Raw genomic sequence first — 20,528 nt, 5'->3', positions numbered from 1 at the left:
TGTGGTGGGCCTAGGCCACTCTTGAATGGCTTGAACTTTAGCTTCCTAAGGTTTAGCTAGGCCTCCCCCAATGGTGTATCCAGATGTCTCACCATAGCTAATCTTGTTTTTTCCCATTTGCATTTGAATTTGCTGTCAACTCTGCCTCTCGAAGTAGGTCTTATATTATACCCTTTGTATCAAGCCTAAGAGGCTTTACCAGGCTGTAGGCTAGTACCTGTCCAACCAACCTCTGGAAGGTGGCGGGGCCCCATTCAGGCCGATGGGTAGGTAAGTGTAATGATGTAGCCCCTCTGGAGTTGCAAAGGCCATCTTTTCTTTAGATTCTGGTACAGAGGCACCAGCCAATATCCTTTATTGAGATTCAGTGTTGCAATAAAGTGGTCTTTACTCAGTTGGGTAATGGACACCATTACAATGGGGCTAGACCAGGTGCTTTGGAACTCACCTATGCTTCAGTATTTTGCTCACCTCTACTTTGGTAGCCTTTCTCTGAGCCTCTGATATTCTGTAGGAGTGCTGGTTCACAGTTTTACCTGGGTTGTGAATTTCATGTTGGATCATCAAGGTGAACCCTTGAACAGTGCAGAAGGCATCCTGGTTGTAATCCACTAGCTCCATCACCTCCTGTCTCTGCTCACTTTCATTGTTCGCTTTCACCTCGTCTCATGAGGTTACCTATATTGTCTCAGAGGAAGACAACTCAACAATTCTTCTTTAGCATGCCACATCTGAAAAGGTACACATGGTAAATTTGACCTGGCTTTCTCTTTCCAAGTTGTCTGACCTGGTAAAAAATTAAGACATCACTAACAGGTAAAGTAAAATATAATGAATTATATAGTCTAATATTTCTTAAAATTCTCTTCTCTAGACTTAATTTCTCTAGCGAACTAATGAGTTGTAAACACTGATGACTCTGAGGTGACCTGAGGTAAATGAAATTCTGTGACATTTTGTTTATGAGCTGTTCTAATAACATCTATATAACAACATGGATGGATTAATGGCTTTTGTTATTACGTTCCCACGAACGCAAATGCTCTTTTGTTTGCCATCAAACAGTTGACCACTGCTGTGTGTGTATCCTGTCGCAAAATGTGACGAAAAGTCATACATAATGGTAATAGTGTAATTAAGGTGTATACATGTCTATACTGCACTTCGATAATGTGACTAAAATAGGAATACTCCACATGTTTTAATTTGATTTGCGTTTACTTTGAGTATGACTAAGGTATTAAGGCTATCAAAAATCGTACTAGGTTACGTATGTAACCCAGGTTCCCTGAAGGGAACTTCGAGCTGCGTCCGAAAGTGTGGCTACGAGACGCAGCTCTCGTTCCCTTCAGGGAACCTGGGTTACATAGTACGTTCCCTTCCAGGAACTTCGAGCTGCGTCCGAAAACGCTATGGGAACGAGATACCAATGCCTCCAGACTGACAAGTCCCTGCCTGGTGTCAGGACGAAAGGACGGAGGAGCCTGGAGTGGCTCGGACGTCATGGTTATAGAACCTGGCGAATGTCAGGGGCGTGGACCACCCAGCAGCGTTGCAGATGTCCTGCATAGAGACACCTGCCAAGAAGGCCTTGGAGGCCGCCACACCTCGAGTTGAGTGCGCTCTGACTCACGACAGCGGGGGACGCTCAGAGGCCTCGTATGCTAGATGGATAGCATCCACTATCCACCTATTAAGAGTGGGCTTCGTAGCAGGAAGACCCCTCTTAGCAAAGCACTCGAGCAGTTGGTCCGACTTTCTCCACAGGGCAGCTCTGTGGACATACGTGCCCAGTGCTCGCACTGGACACATACCATTGTGCCTCTCCTGGTCAGGCTCCCTGAAGGGAGGAGGACAGAAGGCCTGGAGTACGACTGGCTGTGGTACAACCGCTGGAACCTTCGGTACGTACCCCACACGGGGGTAGAGAAGTACTTTCGCCTAGCCAGGCGCAAAGTCAATATACGAAGGGGCCGAGACGGCCTGAAGGTCACCCACCCTCCTCAGAGAAGTGATGGCCAACAAGAAGATGGTCTTGATGGTGAGGAGTCTATCCGTTATCTCCTCAATAGGCTCAAATGGTGCCACACACAGAGCCTCCAGTACCACAGCCAGGTCCCACGTGGGGACACGTGATCGTACAGGCGGCCTCAGCCTCAGCGCACCGCGGAGGAAACGTGTAACTAGGGGGTGTCTACCCACTGACTGGCCACCGATAAGGGTGTGGTATGACGAAATAGCTGCCACGTAGACCTTAACATTGGAGTGGGTTAACCCTGCGGAGAAACGGGCCTGCAGGAACTTCAGAACTGCACAAATCGGACAGTTGACTGGGTCGAGATGGCGGTCCCTGCACCAAGTGAAGAATTTCCACTTCAAGGCGTACAGTTTCCTTGTGGAGGGAGCTCTGGATTGGAGGATGGCCTCGACAACCTCGGTTGACAGACCGGAAGCTATGAGTTGTGCCCCCTCAGAGGCCACACCCGCAGCTTCCACAACTCCGGGCGAGGGTGCACAATGGTGCCCCTGGCCTGTGAGAGGATATCTCTCCTGATCGGCACCGGCCACGGGGTGCCGTCGGGAAGAGAAATCAGGTCCGAGAACCACACTCGGCCCGGCCAGAACAACGCTACCAACGGTAGATTGACCTCGTCCCGGCGCACTCTCGCCAGAACTCCCGGGAGCAGAGCGATCGGGGGGAGAGACGTACAGACGAGGCCTCAGCCAGGTCTGTACCATAGCATCCAGTCCCGGAGGAGCTGGAGGGGCTACAAGAACCAGAGGGGACATTGTGCTGACTCTCGAGTCGCAAAGAGGTCCACCTGTGCCTGGCCAAAAACACTCCAAATCTGCTTCACCACCTCGGGGATGAAGCATCCATTCCCCGGGCCTCGGCCCCTGTCTCAACAGGACGTCTGCTCCCACATTGAGATACCCAGGAATGTGCACAGCTCTTAGTGATAGGAGCTTGCCCTGGGACCACACAAGGATCTGGTGTGCCAGCTTATACAAGGGGCGCAACCGGAGACCTCTTTGGTGGTTGATGTAAGAGACCACTGCCGTGCTGTCGGTTTCGGACCAGCACGTGATTATCTCTCAGGTCCGGGAGGAAGTGCTTGAGCGCACGGAACACAGCTAGGATCTCTAGCTGGTTGATATGCCACATCAGGTGGCGACCACTCCACAGACCGCGGGTAGGGTGGCCACTCATGACCGCACCCCAACCGGTGAGGGAGGCGTCCGTCGCAAGCGATACGCGGCGACAACAAGCTCCCAGCACCGGGCCCTGAGACAAGAACCAAGGAACCCTCCACATCTCTAAGGCACGGACAGCGGCGTGACACTTTGACAGCGTGGAGCGAGTTTCCCCTCAGGGAGACCCCCTTGGTCTTGAGCCACCACTGTAGGGGCCTCATGTACAGCGGGCCGAACGGATCACGTTGGACACAGCTGCCATGAGCCCAAGCAGCCTCAACTGCTTGACAGTAAGTGACTGGCCCTCTCGCAGTCTCATGACTGTCGTGAGGATTGACTCGTCGAATCCCACACCACGCCTAGATAAGTGGTTCTCTGAGCTGGAGAAAGCACACTTTTCCTGGCGTTTAGTCTTAACCCCAAGTCTTTCATGTGGGCGAGAACGACATCTCGATGCTGAATCGCCAACCGCTCTGATTGAGCGAGGATCAACCATTCGTCGATATAGAGTATGTGGGTGCCCTGCAGTCGCAACGGGACCAGTGCCGCATCCACACACTTGGTGAAAGTGCGGGGTGAGAGTGCTAGGCCGAAGGGAAGAACCCGATACTGGTACGCTTTGCCCCCGAAAGCGAACCTCAGGAACTTCCTGTGAGAAGGAAGGATGGAGACATGGAAATAGGCATCTTTGAGATCTATCGTGACAAACCAGTCCTCGGACCTGATTTGAGACACGACCTGCTTGACAGTGAGCATTTTGAACTTCAGTTTTCTGACTGAGCGGTTCAGCAGACGCAAGTCCAGTATGGGCCTCAGCCCCCCATCCTTCTTTGGAACAATGAAATACCGGCTGTAGAAGCCGGTGTGAACTTCGTGAGGAGGAACCAACTCGATGGCTTCCTTCCTCAGCAAAGTAATGACTTCCTGTTCCAGCACCAGAGCCTGCTCGGGGCGGACCGCAGTCACAATAACCCCGCAGGACCCAACTAGACATATTCGGCAGTCGCTGCCAGGCTGCCAAACGATCTACTAAGGGAATCAGTCTCTCGAGACTGACCTCTGGTGTCAGAGAAGCGGCCAGACCGCTGCCTCGATGCGGCGCACCGGAAGGAGACGAGGCAGCGAGGCGAGTCTCTCAGGCCCGCTGTATTCACAGGCGGAAAAACCTGAGAGAAATACTCGCTGGGACCCGCTGCGCCCTGGAACAACGGCAGGGTTGGCAGACAAGTCCCTGAAGGGCACTGAGGTGAGACGGTCACCGTGTACCGCGGTGTAAGCCGCTCCACCCCAGTAGGGGTCGCCCTCCACGGTCCCGGGGCTCGCCCGTCAGGACCTTTTGCGCGAGGAGCTGGTATGCGGAGGAAGCTGCGCCCACCCAGCAGCCACCTGAGTTTAGAGAGCGCGCATACCCTCTGCCCATCAAAGATGTTATAAGCAGAGCAGGAGCCTTAAAAGACGATGCCGTAGAGGGAGACAGATAGCTCGCAAGCGGCACCGCCCTGTACCCGCGCTCATTCAGTTCCCGCGGGAACGAATGGCCGGGACGAAAAGGTTTCACCCGCGATCTCGACACCTCGGTACCTTTTTTTTTTTTCTCTTTTTTTTTACGGCAGAAGCGGGACCGGCTTTATTTTTCTCTTTATGCTTGTGCAAACACTGCATCTTACAAAGCTAGGAAAACAAGCGGGGCGTCGAGCCCTCTCTCTGGGGGAAGAAATGCGGCTTCCGAACACAGAGAGCGGGCGCTGGATCTGATGATCGGTTCCCTCGAGAGCCGACGCTGCATGCTCCGCACCCAGGCAGACCACGCACAGACTGTGCGTGTCCCCACTCGTGATGTAGCGAGGGCAGGGACTAACACACAACCTGAAACGCGTTCTGGGATCGCCCATCGTCTTGGCCTTGGATTTAGGCATCTTTTAGGACAGACAACACTAAATAAGACTCACAAGACACAAAACGGACTGACAGCATACAGAGCGCTTGCTGAATGACAAAGAGCTGACGCCGGCTCCGCCGCACGTGCTTATATACTTCCTGATCGTGACGTCACCCCGCCCGTGACTCCTCGCCCTTCTATTTTGACTGATTACAGGTGATATTCAGAGTGTGGTCATGCTGAAGGCGTTCCCATAGCGTTTTCGGACGCAGCTCGAAGTTCCTGGAAGGGAACTCTGTTTACATGGTAGATTCTTAATCAGAGTATTGTCTTAATTGTTTAAATATCAGAATATTGTTGTCCATGTAAAGGTACTCTGTATGAGCAAACTAATAAACTCCTTATACTATCTAAGTGCTGTATTCACCTGTGTCTCTAGCTTTTTATATTTGGTAGAGCACAATCAATCAGGCTTTACACGAGGACACTTTTAATCATCACTAATCATTTCATATAATCCCTTAATTTTAAAAAATGCAGTTTTGTGCTTAAACCTTTTTTACAAGCGAACATCAGAATTTAAATCGAAATTTTGTGACAGCAAAGATTGCTTGGCCTTATGATTAATCCTTTTTGATTCGTGCTGTTGCATAAATCACATTCTAAGTGAGAATAAAAATATTGTTGATCAATATGTAATGCTCAATGGACACCAACTAAGAAGATGCCTTACCGACACAGTTTAATGGCAGTAATTGCTGGATTTGATTATATTTGTATATATAATTGGATACTTTTTTCTTAAAGGAACACTCCACTTTTTTGAAAATAGGCTCATTTTACAACTCCCCTAGAGTTAAACAGTTTAGTTTTACCGTTTTTGAATCCATTAAGCCGATCTCTGGGTCTGGCGGTAGCACTTTTAGCTTAGCTTAGCATAGCTTAGCATAGCATAAGGGAAGTCGTGGCCTAATGGTTAGAGAGTCGGACTTGTAATCCGAAGGTTGCGGGTTCGAGCCTCCGGCCGGCAGGACTTGTAGGTGGGGGGAGTGAATGTCCAGCGCTCTCTCCACCCTCAATACCACGACTGAGGTGCCCTTGAGCAAGGCACCGAACCCCCAACTGCTCCCCGGGCGCCGCAGCATAAATGGCTGCCCACTGCTCTGGGTGTGTGTTCACGGTGTGTGTGTGTTCACTGCTGTGTGTGTGCACGTTGGATGGGTTAAATGCAAAGCACGAATTCCGAGTATGGGTCACCATACTTGGCTGAATGTCACTTCACTTTCACTTTCACTTTCAATGAATCGGATTAGACCACTAGCATCTCGTTCAAAAATGACCAAAGAGTTTCGATAATTTTCCTATTTAAAGCTTGACTCTTAGCATTGATCAATGAATCGGATTAGACCATTAGCATCTCGTTCAAAAATGACCAACGAGTTTCGATAATTTTCCTATTTAAAGCTTGACTCTTCTGTAGTTACATCGTGTACTAAGACTGACGGAAAATAAAAAGTTGCGATTTTCTAGGCCAATATGGCTAGGAACTATACTCTTGTTCCGGCATAATAAACAAGGAACTTTGCTGCCGTACCGTGGGTGCAGCAGGCGCAATGATATTGCAGCAGGCGCAGTAATATCAATTAAATAAATTCGATATAAATTATCTAAACTCTTTGGTCATTTTTGAGCGAGATGCTAATGGTCTAATCCAATACAATGATATATATATATATATATATATATATATACACACACACACCCTGACAAAAGTCTTGTCGCCTATCCAAGTTGTAGGAACAACAAATAATAACTTGACTTCTAGTTGATCATTTGGAATTAGACATGGCTTATATGAAAGGCAAATGCCTCTAGATTACGCTTATTTTACCTAAATAAAATCTTATCATGCCTTGATGTTTAATTATTTAATTAGGACAGAAAGGTCAGACTTTGCTTAGACAAAAGTCTTGTCACATCTTTAAAGGATTCAACCAATCACAGATTAGAGCGTCAGAAGAACCCCAGCACACCCAACCTTAATTTGAAATGCATCCTGACCTCTGACAGCATGCCAAAGATTCTACCACAGACCAAAGTGCTGATCATCAAGAGTCTAAAGACCAAGTCTCCTGCTGAGGTGGCAGACATCTTTAATGTATCTAAACGTCAAGTGGAGAAGATAAGAAAAAGATTTGAAGAAACTGGTGAAGTTCATGACAGGCCCAGGTCAGGCAGACAACTGTTCGAGAGGACCGTTTGTTGGTTCGACAGCCCAGGGCCAGCCCTTTTTCAACTGCAGCAGAGGTACATAACAACTGGTCACCAGAAACCCCTGTATCTACAAGAACAGTTTGTCGAATTCTCTCACGCAGTGGTCTCAATGGCCGAATTAGTGCTCAGAAACCAGCATTAAACAGAAGACAACTACAAAATTGTGTTGCATTTGTCAAGGCCCACAGCTTGCAGGAAGGATGGACTGTGGAAAAGTGGCAGAAGCTTGATTTTTCAGATGAATCATCTATTGAACTGCATCCCAATCGTCGCAAATACTGCAGAAGACCTATTGGAACCCGCATGGACCCAAGATTCACACAGAAAACAGTCAAGTTCGGTGGAGGAAAAATCATGGTTTGGGGTTACATTCAGTATGGGGGCGTGCGAGAGATCTGCAGAGTGGATGGCAACATCAACAGCCTGAGATATCAAGACCTTCTTGCTGCCCATTACATTCCAAACCAAAGGAGAGGGCAAATTCTTCAGCAGGATGGCGCTCCTTCTCATACTTCAGCTTCCACGTCAAAGTTCCTGAAAGCAAAGAAGGTCAAGGTGCTCCAGGATTGGCCAACCCAATCACCAGACATGAACATTATTGAGCATGTCTGGGGTAAGATGAAGGAGGAGGCATTGAAGATGAAACCAAAGAATCTTGATGAACTCTGGGAGTCCTGCAAGAATGCTTTCTTTGCCATTCCAGATGACTTTATTAATAAGTTATTTGAGTCATTGCCGAGACGTATGGATGCAGTCCTCCAAGCTCATGGGAGTCATACACAATATTAATTCTTTTTCCACTGCACCATGACTTTATGTTCTGTACTGTACATTATTTCTGTTAAGTGACAAGACTTTTGTCTAAGCAAAGTCTGACCTTTTCTGTCCTAATTAAACAATTAAACATCAAGGCATGATAAGATTTTATTTTGGTAAAATAAGCGTAATCTGGAGGCCTTTGCCTTTCATATAAGCCACTTCTGATTCCAAATGATCAACTAGAAGTCAAGTTATTATTTGTTGTTCCTACAACTTGGATAGGCGACAAGACTTTTGTCAGGGGGTGTATATATATATAAAACTTTGCTACCTCGGCATGCTTCCTCAGATTTGATGGTGAACTTTTGGACCCAGACATTTATCTGATGAAACGATGATCATTGGTTCTCACATCAATCTATTTTTATCCAATATTAGGGATAGGGGGAGTTCTCCGGGCTCGTAGCCCTCCCCCAGGACAGCACGCCAAAATATGCTTACTATTTACTATCAGATTAGATGCAAGGGCCAACTCGTGGATGGGGATTTAAAAAAAAAAAAAAAGAAGAAAACACTGGGTGGATTTTTATCGTTATAGGGTGGTTGTGTACACACACTTGTTGTGTAGACACATTTCAGTTTAAAAAGCATGTAAAGGTGAATTTTGCATCCAATGCCCCCTTTAATATCTGTAAAATAAGTAAATTAACCAATTTTGTTGAAATGAAGGGTTGTGAAAATGTAATGTTCTAGTAGCTACTTAGTATGTCCTTCATAATTTTAAGTATACTGCTCTGACCTTTCTTGACATTGAGTGTTCAAGTTTATGACAAATTGTCACATCCCTCTTTTTTAATTCCCAGAGGATGACCTTCTTATATGCCCTAATCTGTGTTGGGAAGTGTTACTCAACTTGTCCCTCCAAAATCCCTTACAGGTGCTCAAGAGTGTTAAAGTTTGGTTTAATACTTGTAGGTTTTTCACCCTTGAAGAATGTATATAGTTAGGGTTATAGCTGGAAAAAATTAGTTTATTGTGCTTTGGCTACAGTAGTTACTTATAATGTAGACAACAACTAAGCATTTCACTTCTGCAAAAAAGCTTCTTATAAAAATTTGCTTTAGAAATAAAATTTCATACATTTGGTTTATGCTTAAATAATTTAAAATTATTTAAGTACTATGAATAATACACTTATAGAAAAATCCTCAGTATCTTATTATACAAGTTTGCATATTTGTTAAGTGGGTACCACAGTTGCCTCATAACAACACTGTCTCCAGTTGAGTCAGGAGGCCTTTCTGTGTGGAGTCCTGTGTGCTTGTTCTCCGTGTTGCCTCCAGGTATTCTTGTTTTCCCCATAGTACAAAAACATACAGGTTAGGTGAATTGGGGACTCAAAAATTGCCCACACAAATGTGGCCTTTAAGACTGCATGTTTTTCAGCGCAGTAGTACACAATTCGTCATGCATGAGCACTGCTCCCTGCAGGCACGCTTCTTAGCATTTAAATCAATTTGTTAAATTTGTCAGTAGCTAGGCCAGATTAGACTGCTCCTGGCCACTTCATCTTGGAAATGGTTTGTCTTGAATCAGTATTTAAACATGTCTAGGCTTATCGATTATTACATTTTACATTAAACAGATTAACCATAATTTTCTGATTGTCTGATCATTTTTTTTTAACTGCACGTTTATTCAGAGAAAACTAAATATCCCCAATAAAATATGAAAACAATAATGGACACAAACATATAGTTTGTCTAAAAATTAATTTACACATGACAAAATTAGTGTAATATAGTGTATTTTTGTTTTAAATGCTTTGTACACATGTAATCACAAGATAATGTGTACATAAATATTACTTACTTTAGTGTGCTGTTGTGAAAGTGTTTTTGTTTTCCACAGACACAATGGAGAAATGCAAAATAAAGTAATAATAATAAAGACAAGTTCACATATATGAGATATAAAGTTACACAAGCCAGTAACAGGAGGGCTTTTGCTGTTAAATGTGCTTAAAAGATGCTCTTCTCAGAGCATAACTTACATTTGCATTGTTGTACATTACACATTTTACATACTCACATTTTGCATTGTTGTACATTACACATTTTACATACTCATAAAAACAAGAATTTAGACTAAAAGGTGCATTTTGATCAAATATTTGTTATTACCCAAGGAATGTTGTTAATACCTAGAAAAGCTAAAAAATGACAAAACACTGACAAATAACTTCAAGCATCAAGTGACAAAAAATACATTTTAAACAGAAGCAGAAAACAGTAACAAAAGGATAGTAATCGGCATCATTTACTCGTGTTGCATACCATATTATGAAAATGTACGAAATGTTTTCTCAGTAGCTATTTGAGATGCTTTCTGTTTGAAGCATGTTTGGATCGCATGAAATAGTGCTTCTGTTTTGCAAAAGTTTGCCACGATTTCTCAAGAATAATTTGGGCAAAGAATAAAAATAATAATAATAAAAAAAAAACTGTAAACAAAAAGATGGAAAAAATCAAAACAAAAATGTGGGCAATTATTCTGGAAATTAACCAGACTAAAGATCTGCTCTCTAATAGGTATTTTATGTAGTCATTACTTATATTTGACAAACCCACGAGCTGGCCCTGTGCCTAGACTTTTGACTTCTTTAAATTAAAACACACTTGGTCAAATTAAGCTATTTAAGGAAAATAATTGCATTTTTCATTTCAGATTATTGACTCAAACTGAATTTTTTCTGTCTTCCATGACCGCTGTCTTATAAGGTAATTGTTTTGGTAGTAAATTGTGCATTAGACAAGAAGAGTGTAATAATTTTCTGGTCGTGGTTTTTATCATTTTACAACATGTTTTAGATTGTGTTATTTAGATTGAATTATCAGTGATCAAATGCAAATAACAAACATGTAAAAATACTTTTAATAACATGAATATTTTATTGCATTGTGATGGTACACACACATGATAATTGGCTTGTTCATGCTTAATGTGCTCTGCCGCTTGTTGGAATAATTTTCTGAGAGAGATTCACAAAGCCACTTAAGTCATCATGAGAGAGGTTCATAGAGCAACTGAAGTCATCAGCTCCAGTACTTGACATGACTAAAAATGCAACATGACTGACCCCTACTGGCTATGTCTTTCCTTCCCATATGAACTCTTCTATTTTGTCTTTGGATTTGTTTAAATTATCATCAGAGTATTGTATCATTAGATCAGTATTGTGTATCTAACAAAATTGTGACACAAGTGGATGTCATGACACTGCCTTTGGCATGAGATGCCAGGATAAGTTCCAGCAATCCCACAAATGATAAAGAGAATGGATGGATGTGCAGATATTTTTATTCTAGTACCAGACAAGGGCAATATAAATTGTTTAATCTTTAATTCATTGGCACAGGCAGTACTCAAACTTCTTGCTGTAGTATCACGTGTCTGGATGGCAATATGCACATGGAAAACATGTAAGAGGTTATGTATAGTAAAACTGCTTTTAAGCTCTATATATGGTTATTTCAGAGACAAGAATGTCTTCAACTGACTTGAATTCATAACACTTTTTAAATCTTAAAGGTTTTGTGTTTACACAAATGGCATAGTGCTTACCTTTTCAGTGTTTTGCTGCTTTATGCTGCTTCAGCTACACTCAATTGCAGCTGAATGTGTTGAAAGGATGACAGCACATTAATGTGACAGTCAGAGTTCATTAAAAGATGTTACCTTTTATTTGACAATTATTTACCCAGTTCAGCATATATTGTAAATGTATAAAATATTAAAACAACAACCACCAAAAATGCAAAGATATGAATCAAGCCACATTTTGAAGTCAAGATAATTATTAATGAGCACTTAAGTCCCTTAAAAGAGTGAAAATCTGTTTGGTCTTTTTTTTCTGTTTTATTTTTAGTTTGAATAAATAATTTCAATTTAAAGGTTGAAATCAAACTTCCTTGTGCCATTGCATGTAGAGTAGGCTATTGTACAACAAAAATGTTTAGGGTAGCTTCCACCTCATTCCTTTCAATGTGTGAGATTGGTTATGTTCTTTTTAGAATGTAACAATTTTTTACATTGACTGCAATGTCACAACAGCTATTTGTCTAACCCTGAAACTTTGTGGAATGGTCTCAATTGAGCAATGCTATTCAGGCACACAGGTGTATATATATATATATGTATGTATATATATATATATATATATATATATATATATATATATATATATATAATATATATAATAAAAAGTTAAAAAAAAAATACCTAGTTAAAATAATGAAGTTATTTTTGTCCTGATTTTTATTTATGTCCATACATTTTTCATATTCACAGATGGGCATTTGTGATGAAGAAACATCTCAACACTCATCTGCTGGGAAAGCATGGACTGGGCCAGCCCAAAGAAAGGTTTTGAACTACGCTGAACACTCATATTACTTTGTAACACTTTACACACAAGGTTGCATTTGTTAAGATAAGTGAATGTGTTCCTTAATACTAACTAACAATGAAGAACATCTTTAGACAGTAAGAGTATTAAAAAGGAATACTAATGCTTATACAGTATGATAGAGGGGGATCTCTAAATGCACTCTAAATGTGATAAAGGGGGATCTACAGGTTCAGTTTAAATAACTTTTTATATGTGGGCTGCTGTCAAATTGATCACTATATTCACATAAAGCCTACTTATCCATGTGTTTGAAACTAGGCTACCCCTTCTATTGCTCTCTTAGAAACATGGCCACAAATCAATATTTAGTGGCTATTACATCAAATCCAGATGGCCTACTGTTATGAAAATGTACTCTGTTACTAACGTAACCTTGGTTCCCTGAGATAGGGGAATGACCATTGTGTCACTAGACGCTTATGGGGAAAACTCCTTTTTCTCAGATGACTGAAGCCTTTACAATCACGCATTGAAACTGCACGGCCATATATAAGCGGGCATTGCACACATAGGATCTCAGGTCAAATTCAACTGAAGCGATGAGCTAAGCGAGTCGTGCAGCATCATTGCACGGCCGGCAACTCAGTACTCGTTCCCGTATCTCAGGGAACCGAGGTTACGTTAGTAACCGAGTAGTCATTAGGCCCAAATTCAAGGTAGGCAGTGCTCACCGAGAGCGCCTGCCAGTCACCTATTCGTTTAACCGATGCTAATGCTAGTAGGGATTTTAGATCCGCAGACTGTAGTGGCTCAAAGGGGGAACGCTTGCGGGCTCTCAGGACCATGGGCAGGTCCCACGAAGGGACTGTAGTGGGCCGAGGTGGATTGAGCCTCCTGGTTCCCCTCAGGAAACGAACAACTAGGTTGTTCCTGCCCACAGACAGGAGCGTGGAAAGCTGCTATAGCTGCCACATAGATCTTGAGCGTGGAAGGGGAGAGGCCCTTATACAACAGCTCTTGTAGGAAGGACAATATCACCGATATGTCACAGGAAGTTGAGTCTTCGCCTCGGATTGTGCACCAGACAGAGAAGACTGACCATTTAAGGGCTTAGAGACGCCTCGTGGACGGGGCTCTAGCCTGTGATATAGTATTTAGGACACTCTCTGGAAGATCTATTGATTCCCGTCGAGAGCCCAGAGGTGCAGAGCCCACAACTCGGGTTGGGGGTGCCAGATCATCCTATTCGTCTGAGAGAGGAGGTCCTGCCTCAGGGGAATGGGCCACGGGGCTTGGTGTGTCAGCAGCTGAGACAGCTCCGAGAACCAAAGCTGGTTCCTCCAGAGCAGGGCCACTAGGAGGACTCTGTGTTTGTGATCCCTGATTCGTCAGGGAAACGATCAGGGAAAAAGCATACAGGAGGAGGTTGGGCCAATCGTGGGCCAACGCATCCTCGCTCTTTGAAAAGTAAATTGGGCAGTGAGAGTTCTCTTTTGAGTATCCACTCCTCTGAGGGGACGTTGCTCCAAGATAGCATGTCTGCTCCTTGGTTCAATATGCCAGGCACATGTGCTGCCCTCAATAACCGCAGGTTGAGATGTGCCCACTCCAAGAGACATTTTACCATCTGGAAAAGGCGTTTCGAGGTGAGCCCGCCTTGGTCATTTATATAAGCTACCACTGTCATGCTGTCTGAGCGGACTAGCTCGTGGTGTCCCTTCAGGTCCGGTAAGAAGGTATGAAGGACTCGACATACTGCCGTCATCTTTAGGCAGTTGATGTGTAGCCGACCTTCTGTGTCCGACCAGGAGCCGAAGGCCGGTTTGCCCTCACACAGAGCTCCCCAACCTGTGTTGGAAGCATCCGTTGAGACCACCTTCGTTCTGTAAATAATGCCCATGGTCACGCTTGAACCATGGCCTGACTCACCCTGACACGAAAGCGTCTGTGACGCCATGCATGGGACGGAACTTGCGGTTTCAGCCAGTACTGAAGGGGTCTTATGCAAAGCAGGCCCAACTGTAGCACCGGCAATGCGGAGGCCATGAGGCCTAGCATCCTTTTAAATACTTTGAGGGGGCGAGAGGCTCCAAACTTGAAGGAAGCCGCGAGCTGCTGTATGGCCAGTGCACGTTCTGGTGCGAAGACTGGTCCCAGGAACTAGGTTCGTTGCCTGGGAGACAGTGAGCTCTTGGCAAAACTGACCCTGAGTCCTAGGCACTCCAAGTGGCTGAGGAGGAGGGATCTGTGAGATACCAGCTCAGCCTCTGACTGGGCTAAGATGCGCCAGTCGTTAAGGTAATTCAGAATGTGGATTCCCATCTGTCTCAAAGGGGAAAGAGCCACCCAATCTGACATTCCGGGGATGGCCTGCCAGGCCTTGGCCCATGTGGCGAGGGGTTGGATTGGTTTGAGTGGTAGATCGCCGTGAGGGGTCCAGTATTCACTACAGAACCCAAGAACGGGCCCAGTATTCACAACAGATTTTATAACAAACACACTGCCACCGGGATCTGGAACAGAACGGGGTGCTTGGGCGCATAACAGAGGATGTTTGGGGGGTGGTCCTGCGATGGCGAGACTTTGTCTCCTCCTCTTCCTGTCCAGTGGATCAGGATAGTGTCTGGCCAAGCGAGAGCGCTGTCGAGGCTCAGACTTTTGAGTAGGCTGAGCAGGCGATGGCGCGTGTTTCGCTGGCTGCTGCGTTGGTGCAGGTTTGGGGTGACTGGTTGCATTTGCAGAGCTGTAGCGCTTAGGCAAGAAGTGCCACATTGCCTGGGACGACTTCAGCGCAGCAGTAAAGCGCTCTGCAAAACCCTTGACGGCAGGTCCAAACAGCCCTGCGGGGGAGACCGGAGAGTCGAGGTATAGGATCTTGTCAGCCTCCTTGATCTCAGTTAGGTTTAGCCACAGGTGGCGCTCCAGCACCACTAAGCTGGCCATTGACCTCCCGATGGCCTGTGCTGTCGCCCATGTAGCTCGAAGGGCCAGGTCTGTTGCACTGCGCAGCTCTCTGAAAAGAAAGTGATCCGAGCACGCAGAGAGCCATGAACATTCCATCTCAGTTAGCTTCTGCGTGGGGTTTACCCAGACAGGAAACTCTGAGTGGCCATCGTCAGCGTGCAGTACAGTCCTGCACAAGCTGCAACGACGGCACGGCATTTGCAACAACGCTGCTGTTCTTTTAGAGAGAAATTTGCTATTTTAGCTCACCCAATGGTGCCAGGGGGCGAGCTGGTATCTGCGCCGAATGCTGAAGGTGGCTCGAAGAGCGGGCGGGAACAGCAGGAAGGCGCAGGCGAGTCAGCTTCTGTCTGCAGCGAGGCGTGTCAACGGCGAGCAGCTTCAAGTCCCGTGGATCAGTGAAGATTGTCGTCGCTGAAAGAGAATTGTTCTAAGATCCTATGGCGCAATGCCCGCTTATATAGCCAGATGGCTCTGCCCATTCTGGCGGGCTCTGGTGGGCTTCCTCGCCATAGGCTCGTGCAGCTCTGCTGAAGAGCCATTGGTTCGTTGGTTCACACTCTCCTTTCCTATCCTCTATCCTTCCACCTCTATCATGTGTTTCCGGTTCTCTCTCAACCTCGCTCTAAAAACACACGCAGAAGGCTACGTAATCCAGCTAACCTGCGCCCTACCTCTACATCCTCCACTGCACCTCTTTCTTTCTCTGCGGGTCTCTGGAATTGCCAGTCAGCTGTCAACAAAGCTGAATTCATTTCTGCTTTTTCCTTACAATCCACACTCAGCATCTTGGGCTTGACTGAGACCTGGATTCGTCCAGAAGACTCAGCAACCCCAGCTACTCTCTCTCACAATTTCTCTTTCTCTCACACCCCAAGGCAAGTTGGCCGGTGTGGGGGCACTGGTCTGCTCATTTAAAATAATTGGAAATACTCAACCCACTCTCCCCTAGGCAATCACAACTCATTTGAATCTCATGCCATTACTGTAACAGCTCCTATAAAACTCCAGATTGTGGTAATCTACCTTCCCCCAGGCCAAATTCTAGCCACCTTCCTAGAGGAGCTGGACAGGTTGCTGTACTCTTTCATGGAGGATGGCACTCCACTCTTAGTCTTCGGCGATTTCAACATTCACCTAGACAGGCCTTATGCTACAGACTTCCATTCACTCCTAGCTTCATTTGATCTCAAACGCCTTACCACTACTAGCACGCACAAATCAGGCAACCAACTTTAATTTAATTTACACACGCAATTGTACTACAGATAACATTCTGGTACAACCACTAGATACCTCTGACCATTTCTTCATTACATTTACATTATATTTTGCTACCCGGGTGCCACCATCTCCCTTTCCGGTTACTTTCAGACGTAACCTACGCACACTTTCCCCCTCTCTTCTTTCCTCTGTAGTATCCTACTCTCTTCCCTCGCCTACTCATTTCTCATCTCTGGATGTGAATGCAGCTACTGACACTTTATGCTCTACCTTAACCTCTTGTCTAGACGACATCTGTCCTCTCTCCTCCAGGCCAGCACGGGCTGCACCTTCTAACCCCTGGTTATCCGATGTTCTTCGTGAGCATCGGACCAAACTGTGGCAGAGAAAAAAATGGCGCAAATCAAACGATCCGTCAGACCTGAGTCGGTATCGGTCTTTGCTTTCATCTTTCTCTACTGAAGTCCACACTATCAAATCCTCACATTTCCACAACAAGATCAACAGCGCTCCAGACATGCGTAACCTCTTCAGAACATGTAACCTCTCCTCTGTCCCCCTCCTCCAGCTCCCACCACTTCGATAACAGCGACGACTTTGCCACTTTTTTCACAGACAAAACTAAAACAATCAGTAACCAGTTCTCAACTCCACACACACACAGGACCCTCCAATCAACCACATCCACTGCTCTAACTCCCATCTTCTCCTTCTGTCCCCTCACCAAGGCCGAAGTATCCAAACTTCTCCTACAACATGTCCTCTCGACCCAATCCCCTCACACCTTCTCCAAACAATCTCTCCCACACTCTTACCGGCACTCACACACATTATCAACACATCTCTCCTCACAGGCATCTTCCCCACAGCATTCAAGCAGGCTCGGGTAACCCCACTGCTCAAAAAACCTACATTAAACACTTCTCTTTTAGAAAACTACAGACCTGTCTCTCTCCTTCCATTCGTAGTGAAAACACTCGAACGAGTTGCCTTCAACCAGCTCTCACTGTTTCTTTCACAGTACAACTGTGTACACAGTACACTGTTTCTTTCACAGTATAACAAACTGGATGCTTTGTCAGGCTTCAGGAGTGGCCATTCAACAGAGACTGCGCTACTCTGTCACTGAAGCCCTGCGAATTGCAAAGGCCGATTCCAAATCATCAGTCCTCATTCTGCTGGATCTTTCTGCTGCTTTTGACACTGTCAATCATCAGATCCTCCTGTCTACCCTCTCATCACTGGGCATCACTGGGATTCCACTTCGCTGGTTTGAATCCTATCTCAACGGTAGGTCTTTCAGGATGGCCTGGGGAGGGGAGGTATTCAAACCACATTAACTGGTCACTGGAGTTCCTCAGGGATCGGTTCTTGGACCCTTCCTCTTTTCCACATACACTACATCACTGGGTCCCATCATATATGCGCATGGCTTCTCCTATCACTGCTACGCCAATGACACACAGCTCTATCTCTCTTTTCAACCAGATGATCCAACGGTAGCTGCACGGATCTCAGGCTGCCTGGCGGACATCTCGGCATGGATGAAAGAACATCACCTACAGCTCAACCTGGCAAAGACAGAGCTTCTTGTCTTCCCTGCCACTCCGACTCTACAGCATGACTTCACGATTCAGTTAGGCTCATCAATGATTGCCCCATCAACTTCGGTCAGGAATCTTGGTGTAATCTTTGATGACCAGCTGACCTTCAAAGAGCATATTGCAAAGACTGCTCGATCTTGCAGGTTTGCACTACACAACATCAGAAAGATCAGGCCCTTTCTGACAGAGCATGCTGCACAACTTCTTTTCCAGGCCCTTGCCATTTCCAGGCTGGACTACTGCAATGCTCTTCTGGCTGGACTGCCATCAAACACAATCAAACCTCTACAAATGATTCAGAATGCAGCTGTACGACTGGTCTTCAACGAGCCCAAAGGAGCCCATGTTACACCTCTCTTCATCTCCTTGCACTGGCTACCAGTGGCAGCTCGCATCAAGTTCAGGACACTGATGCTTGCATACAGAACGACCATAGGCTCAGCACCCTCCTACTTCCACTCACTATTACGAATCTACATCCCCTCCAGAAATATGAGATCTGCTAGTGAGCGATGCCTTGTGGTACCATCACAGAGAGGCTCAAAATCACTCTCCAGAACATTCTCGTTCACCATTCCTGGCTGGTGGAATAATCTTCCCACCCCTATCCGGAATGCTGGATCCCTGTCAATCTTCAAGCAACAATTGAAAACTCATCTCTTTCGGCACTACTTGACTTCATCCTAAACTAAAAAAATAAACACACAAAAAAACCTTAATCTTTCCCTCTATCTTTCTCTCCTTCCCTTGCTAGCTTTTACTTATTTGAACAATGACTGAGACTTGGTGTTACGAGCACTTCCTCTGTCCGATTGCCTCTTCAAGATGAATCGCTTCTTGTATTTCCCAATTGTAAGTTGCTTTGGATAAAAGCGTCTGCCAAATTATTAAATGTAAATGTTTGTAATTCCCTGCATGAACCAGTGGCCGTGCAGTTTCACTATGTGATTGTAAAGGCTTCAGTCATTGGAGAAAAAGGAGTTTTCCCTATAAGCGTCTAGCGACGGAGTACAAGTGTAATATTGAAAGGGAATTAACGTATTCATATGTCTTGTGAAAATGTGTATGTGTATCAATTTTTGTGAAAATTGTAGCAGTGCAGTGGTTCATTGGTTAATGTGTTCTTTTTTACTAGAAAGTTCGAGTGTGAGCTGTGTGAGCGGAGCTTCAGTGAGAAATGGGCACTAAATAACCACATGAAGTTACACACAGGCGACAAACCATACAAATGTGGATGGCCCTCCTGTCATTATGCTTTCCTGACTCTGTCTGCTATGAAGGACCATCACAGGACACACACAGGTACAAACACATCAGAAAATACATTGATTGAAAAAATTTAAATCTAGAAGTGCTGCTGCTGAGGCTGGTGAGCAAAGATTTCTAGAGTATTTATAAATCTTTTTATAAAATATTTTTAAAATTCACTGAATAAACCATTGTTCCCGGGTGACTTGTTGCATTTAAGTTTGTTAATATAATGAAGCACTTCATAGATACAGTTGCATGCGAAAGTTTGGGAAACCCTTGCAGAATCTGTGAAAATGTGAATAATTTTAACAAAATAAGAGAGCTCATACAAAATGCATGTTATTTTTTATTTAGTACTGTCCTGAGTAAGATAATTTCAATAAAATATGTTTACATATAGCCCACAAGACCAAAAAATTGCTGAAATTATTAAAATAACCCCATTCAAAAGTTTGGGAACCCTTGGTTCTTAATACTGTGTGTGGTTACCTGGATGATCTACGATTGTTTTTTTTGTTTTGTGATGGTTGTTCATGAGTCCCTTTTTTGTTCTGAACAGTTAAACTGAGCACTGTTCTTCAGAAAAATCCTCCAGGTCCTGCAGAATCTTCAGTTTTCCAGCATCTTTTGCATATTTGAACCCTTTCCAGCAGTAACTGTATGATTTTGAGATCCACCTTTTCACACTGAGGATGATTGAGGGACTCAAACACAACTATTAAAAAAGGTTCAAACATCCACTGATGCTCCAGAAGGAAACACGATGCATTAAGAGCCAGGGGTGAAAACTTTTTGAATTTGAAGATCAAGGTAAATTGTACTTAATTTGTCTTCCAGGAAACATGCAAGTAGCTTCTGTTGCTTCCGAAGGGCAGAACTAAATGGAACAAAAATTATATTTCTACAAAATAAGAAAAATTTGGACATCTTCATTCTGTTCAAAAGTTTTCACCCCCGGCTCTTAATG

General features: G+C 44.8%; 1 protein-coding gene across 1 annotated transcript in view; it reads left to right on the top strand.

Moving 5' to 3' along the window:
* znf407 (zinc finger protein 407) overlaps window positions 1-20,528 on the top strand; it is a 56,879-nt gene that overhangs the window by 26,279 nt on the left and 10,072 nt on the right. Inside the window, exons 4-5 of the mRNA XM_079444136.1 lie at window positions 12,458-12,532; window positions 19,446-19,612. Coding sequence (XP_079300262.1) covers window positions 12,458-12,532; window positions 19,446-19,612 — 242 coding nt within the window. The remainder of the gene's footprint in view (window positions 1-12,457; window positions 12,533-19,445; window positions 19,613-20,528) is intronic.

Source organism: Barbus barbus (genome assembly GCF_936440315.1).
Source record: "Barbus barbus genome assembly, chromosome: 21".
Classification (NCBI taxonomy): Eukaryota; Metazoa; Chordata; class Actinopteri; order Cypriniformes; family Cyprinidae; genus Barbus; species Barbus barbus.
Note: the sequence above shows the minus strand (reverse complement) of the source record. Positions and strands in the feature narration are given on the sequence as shown.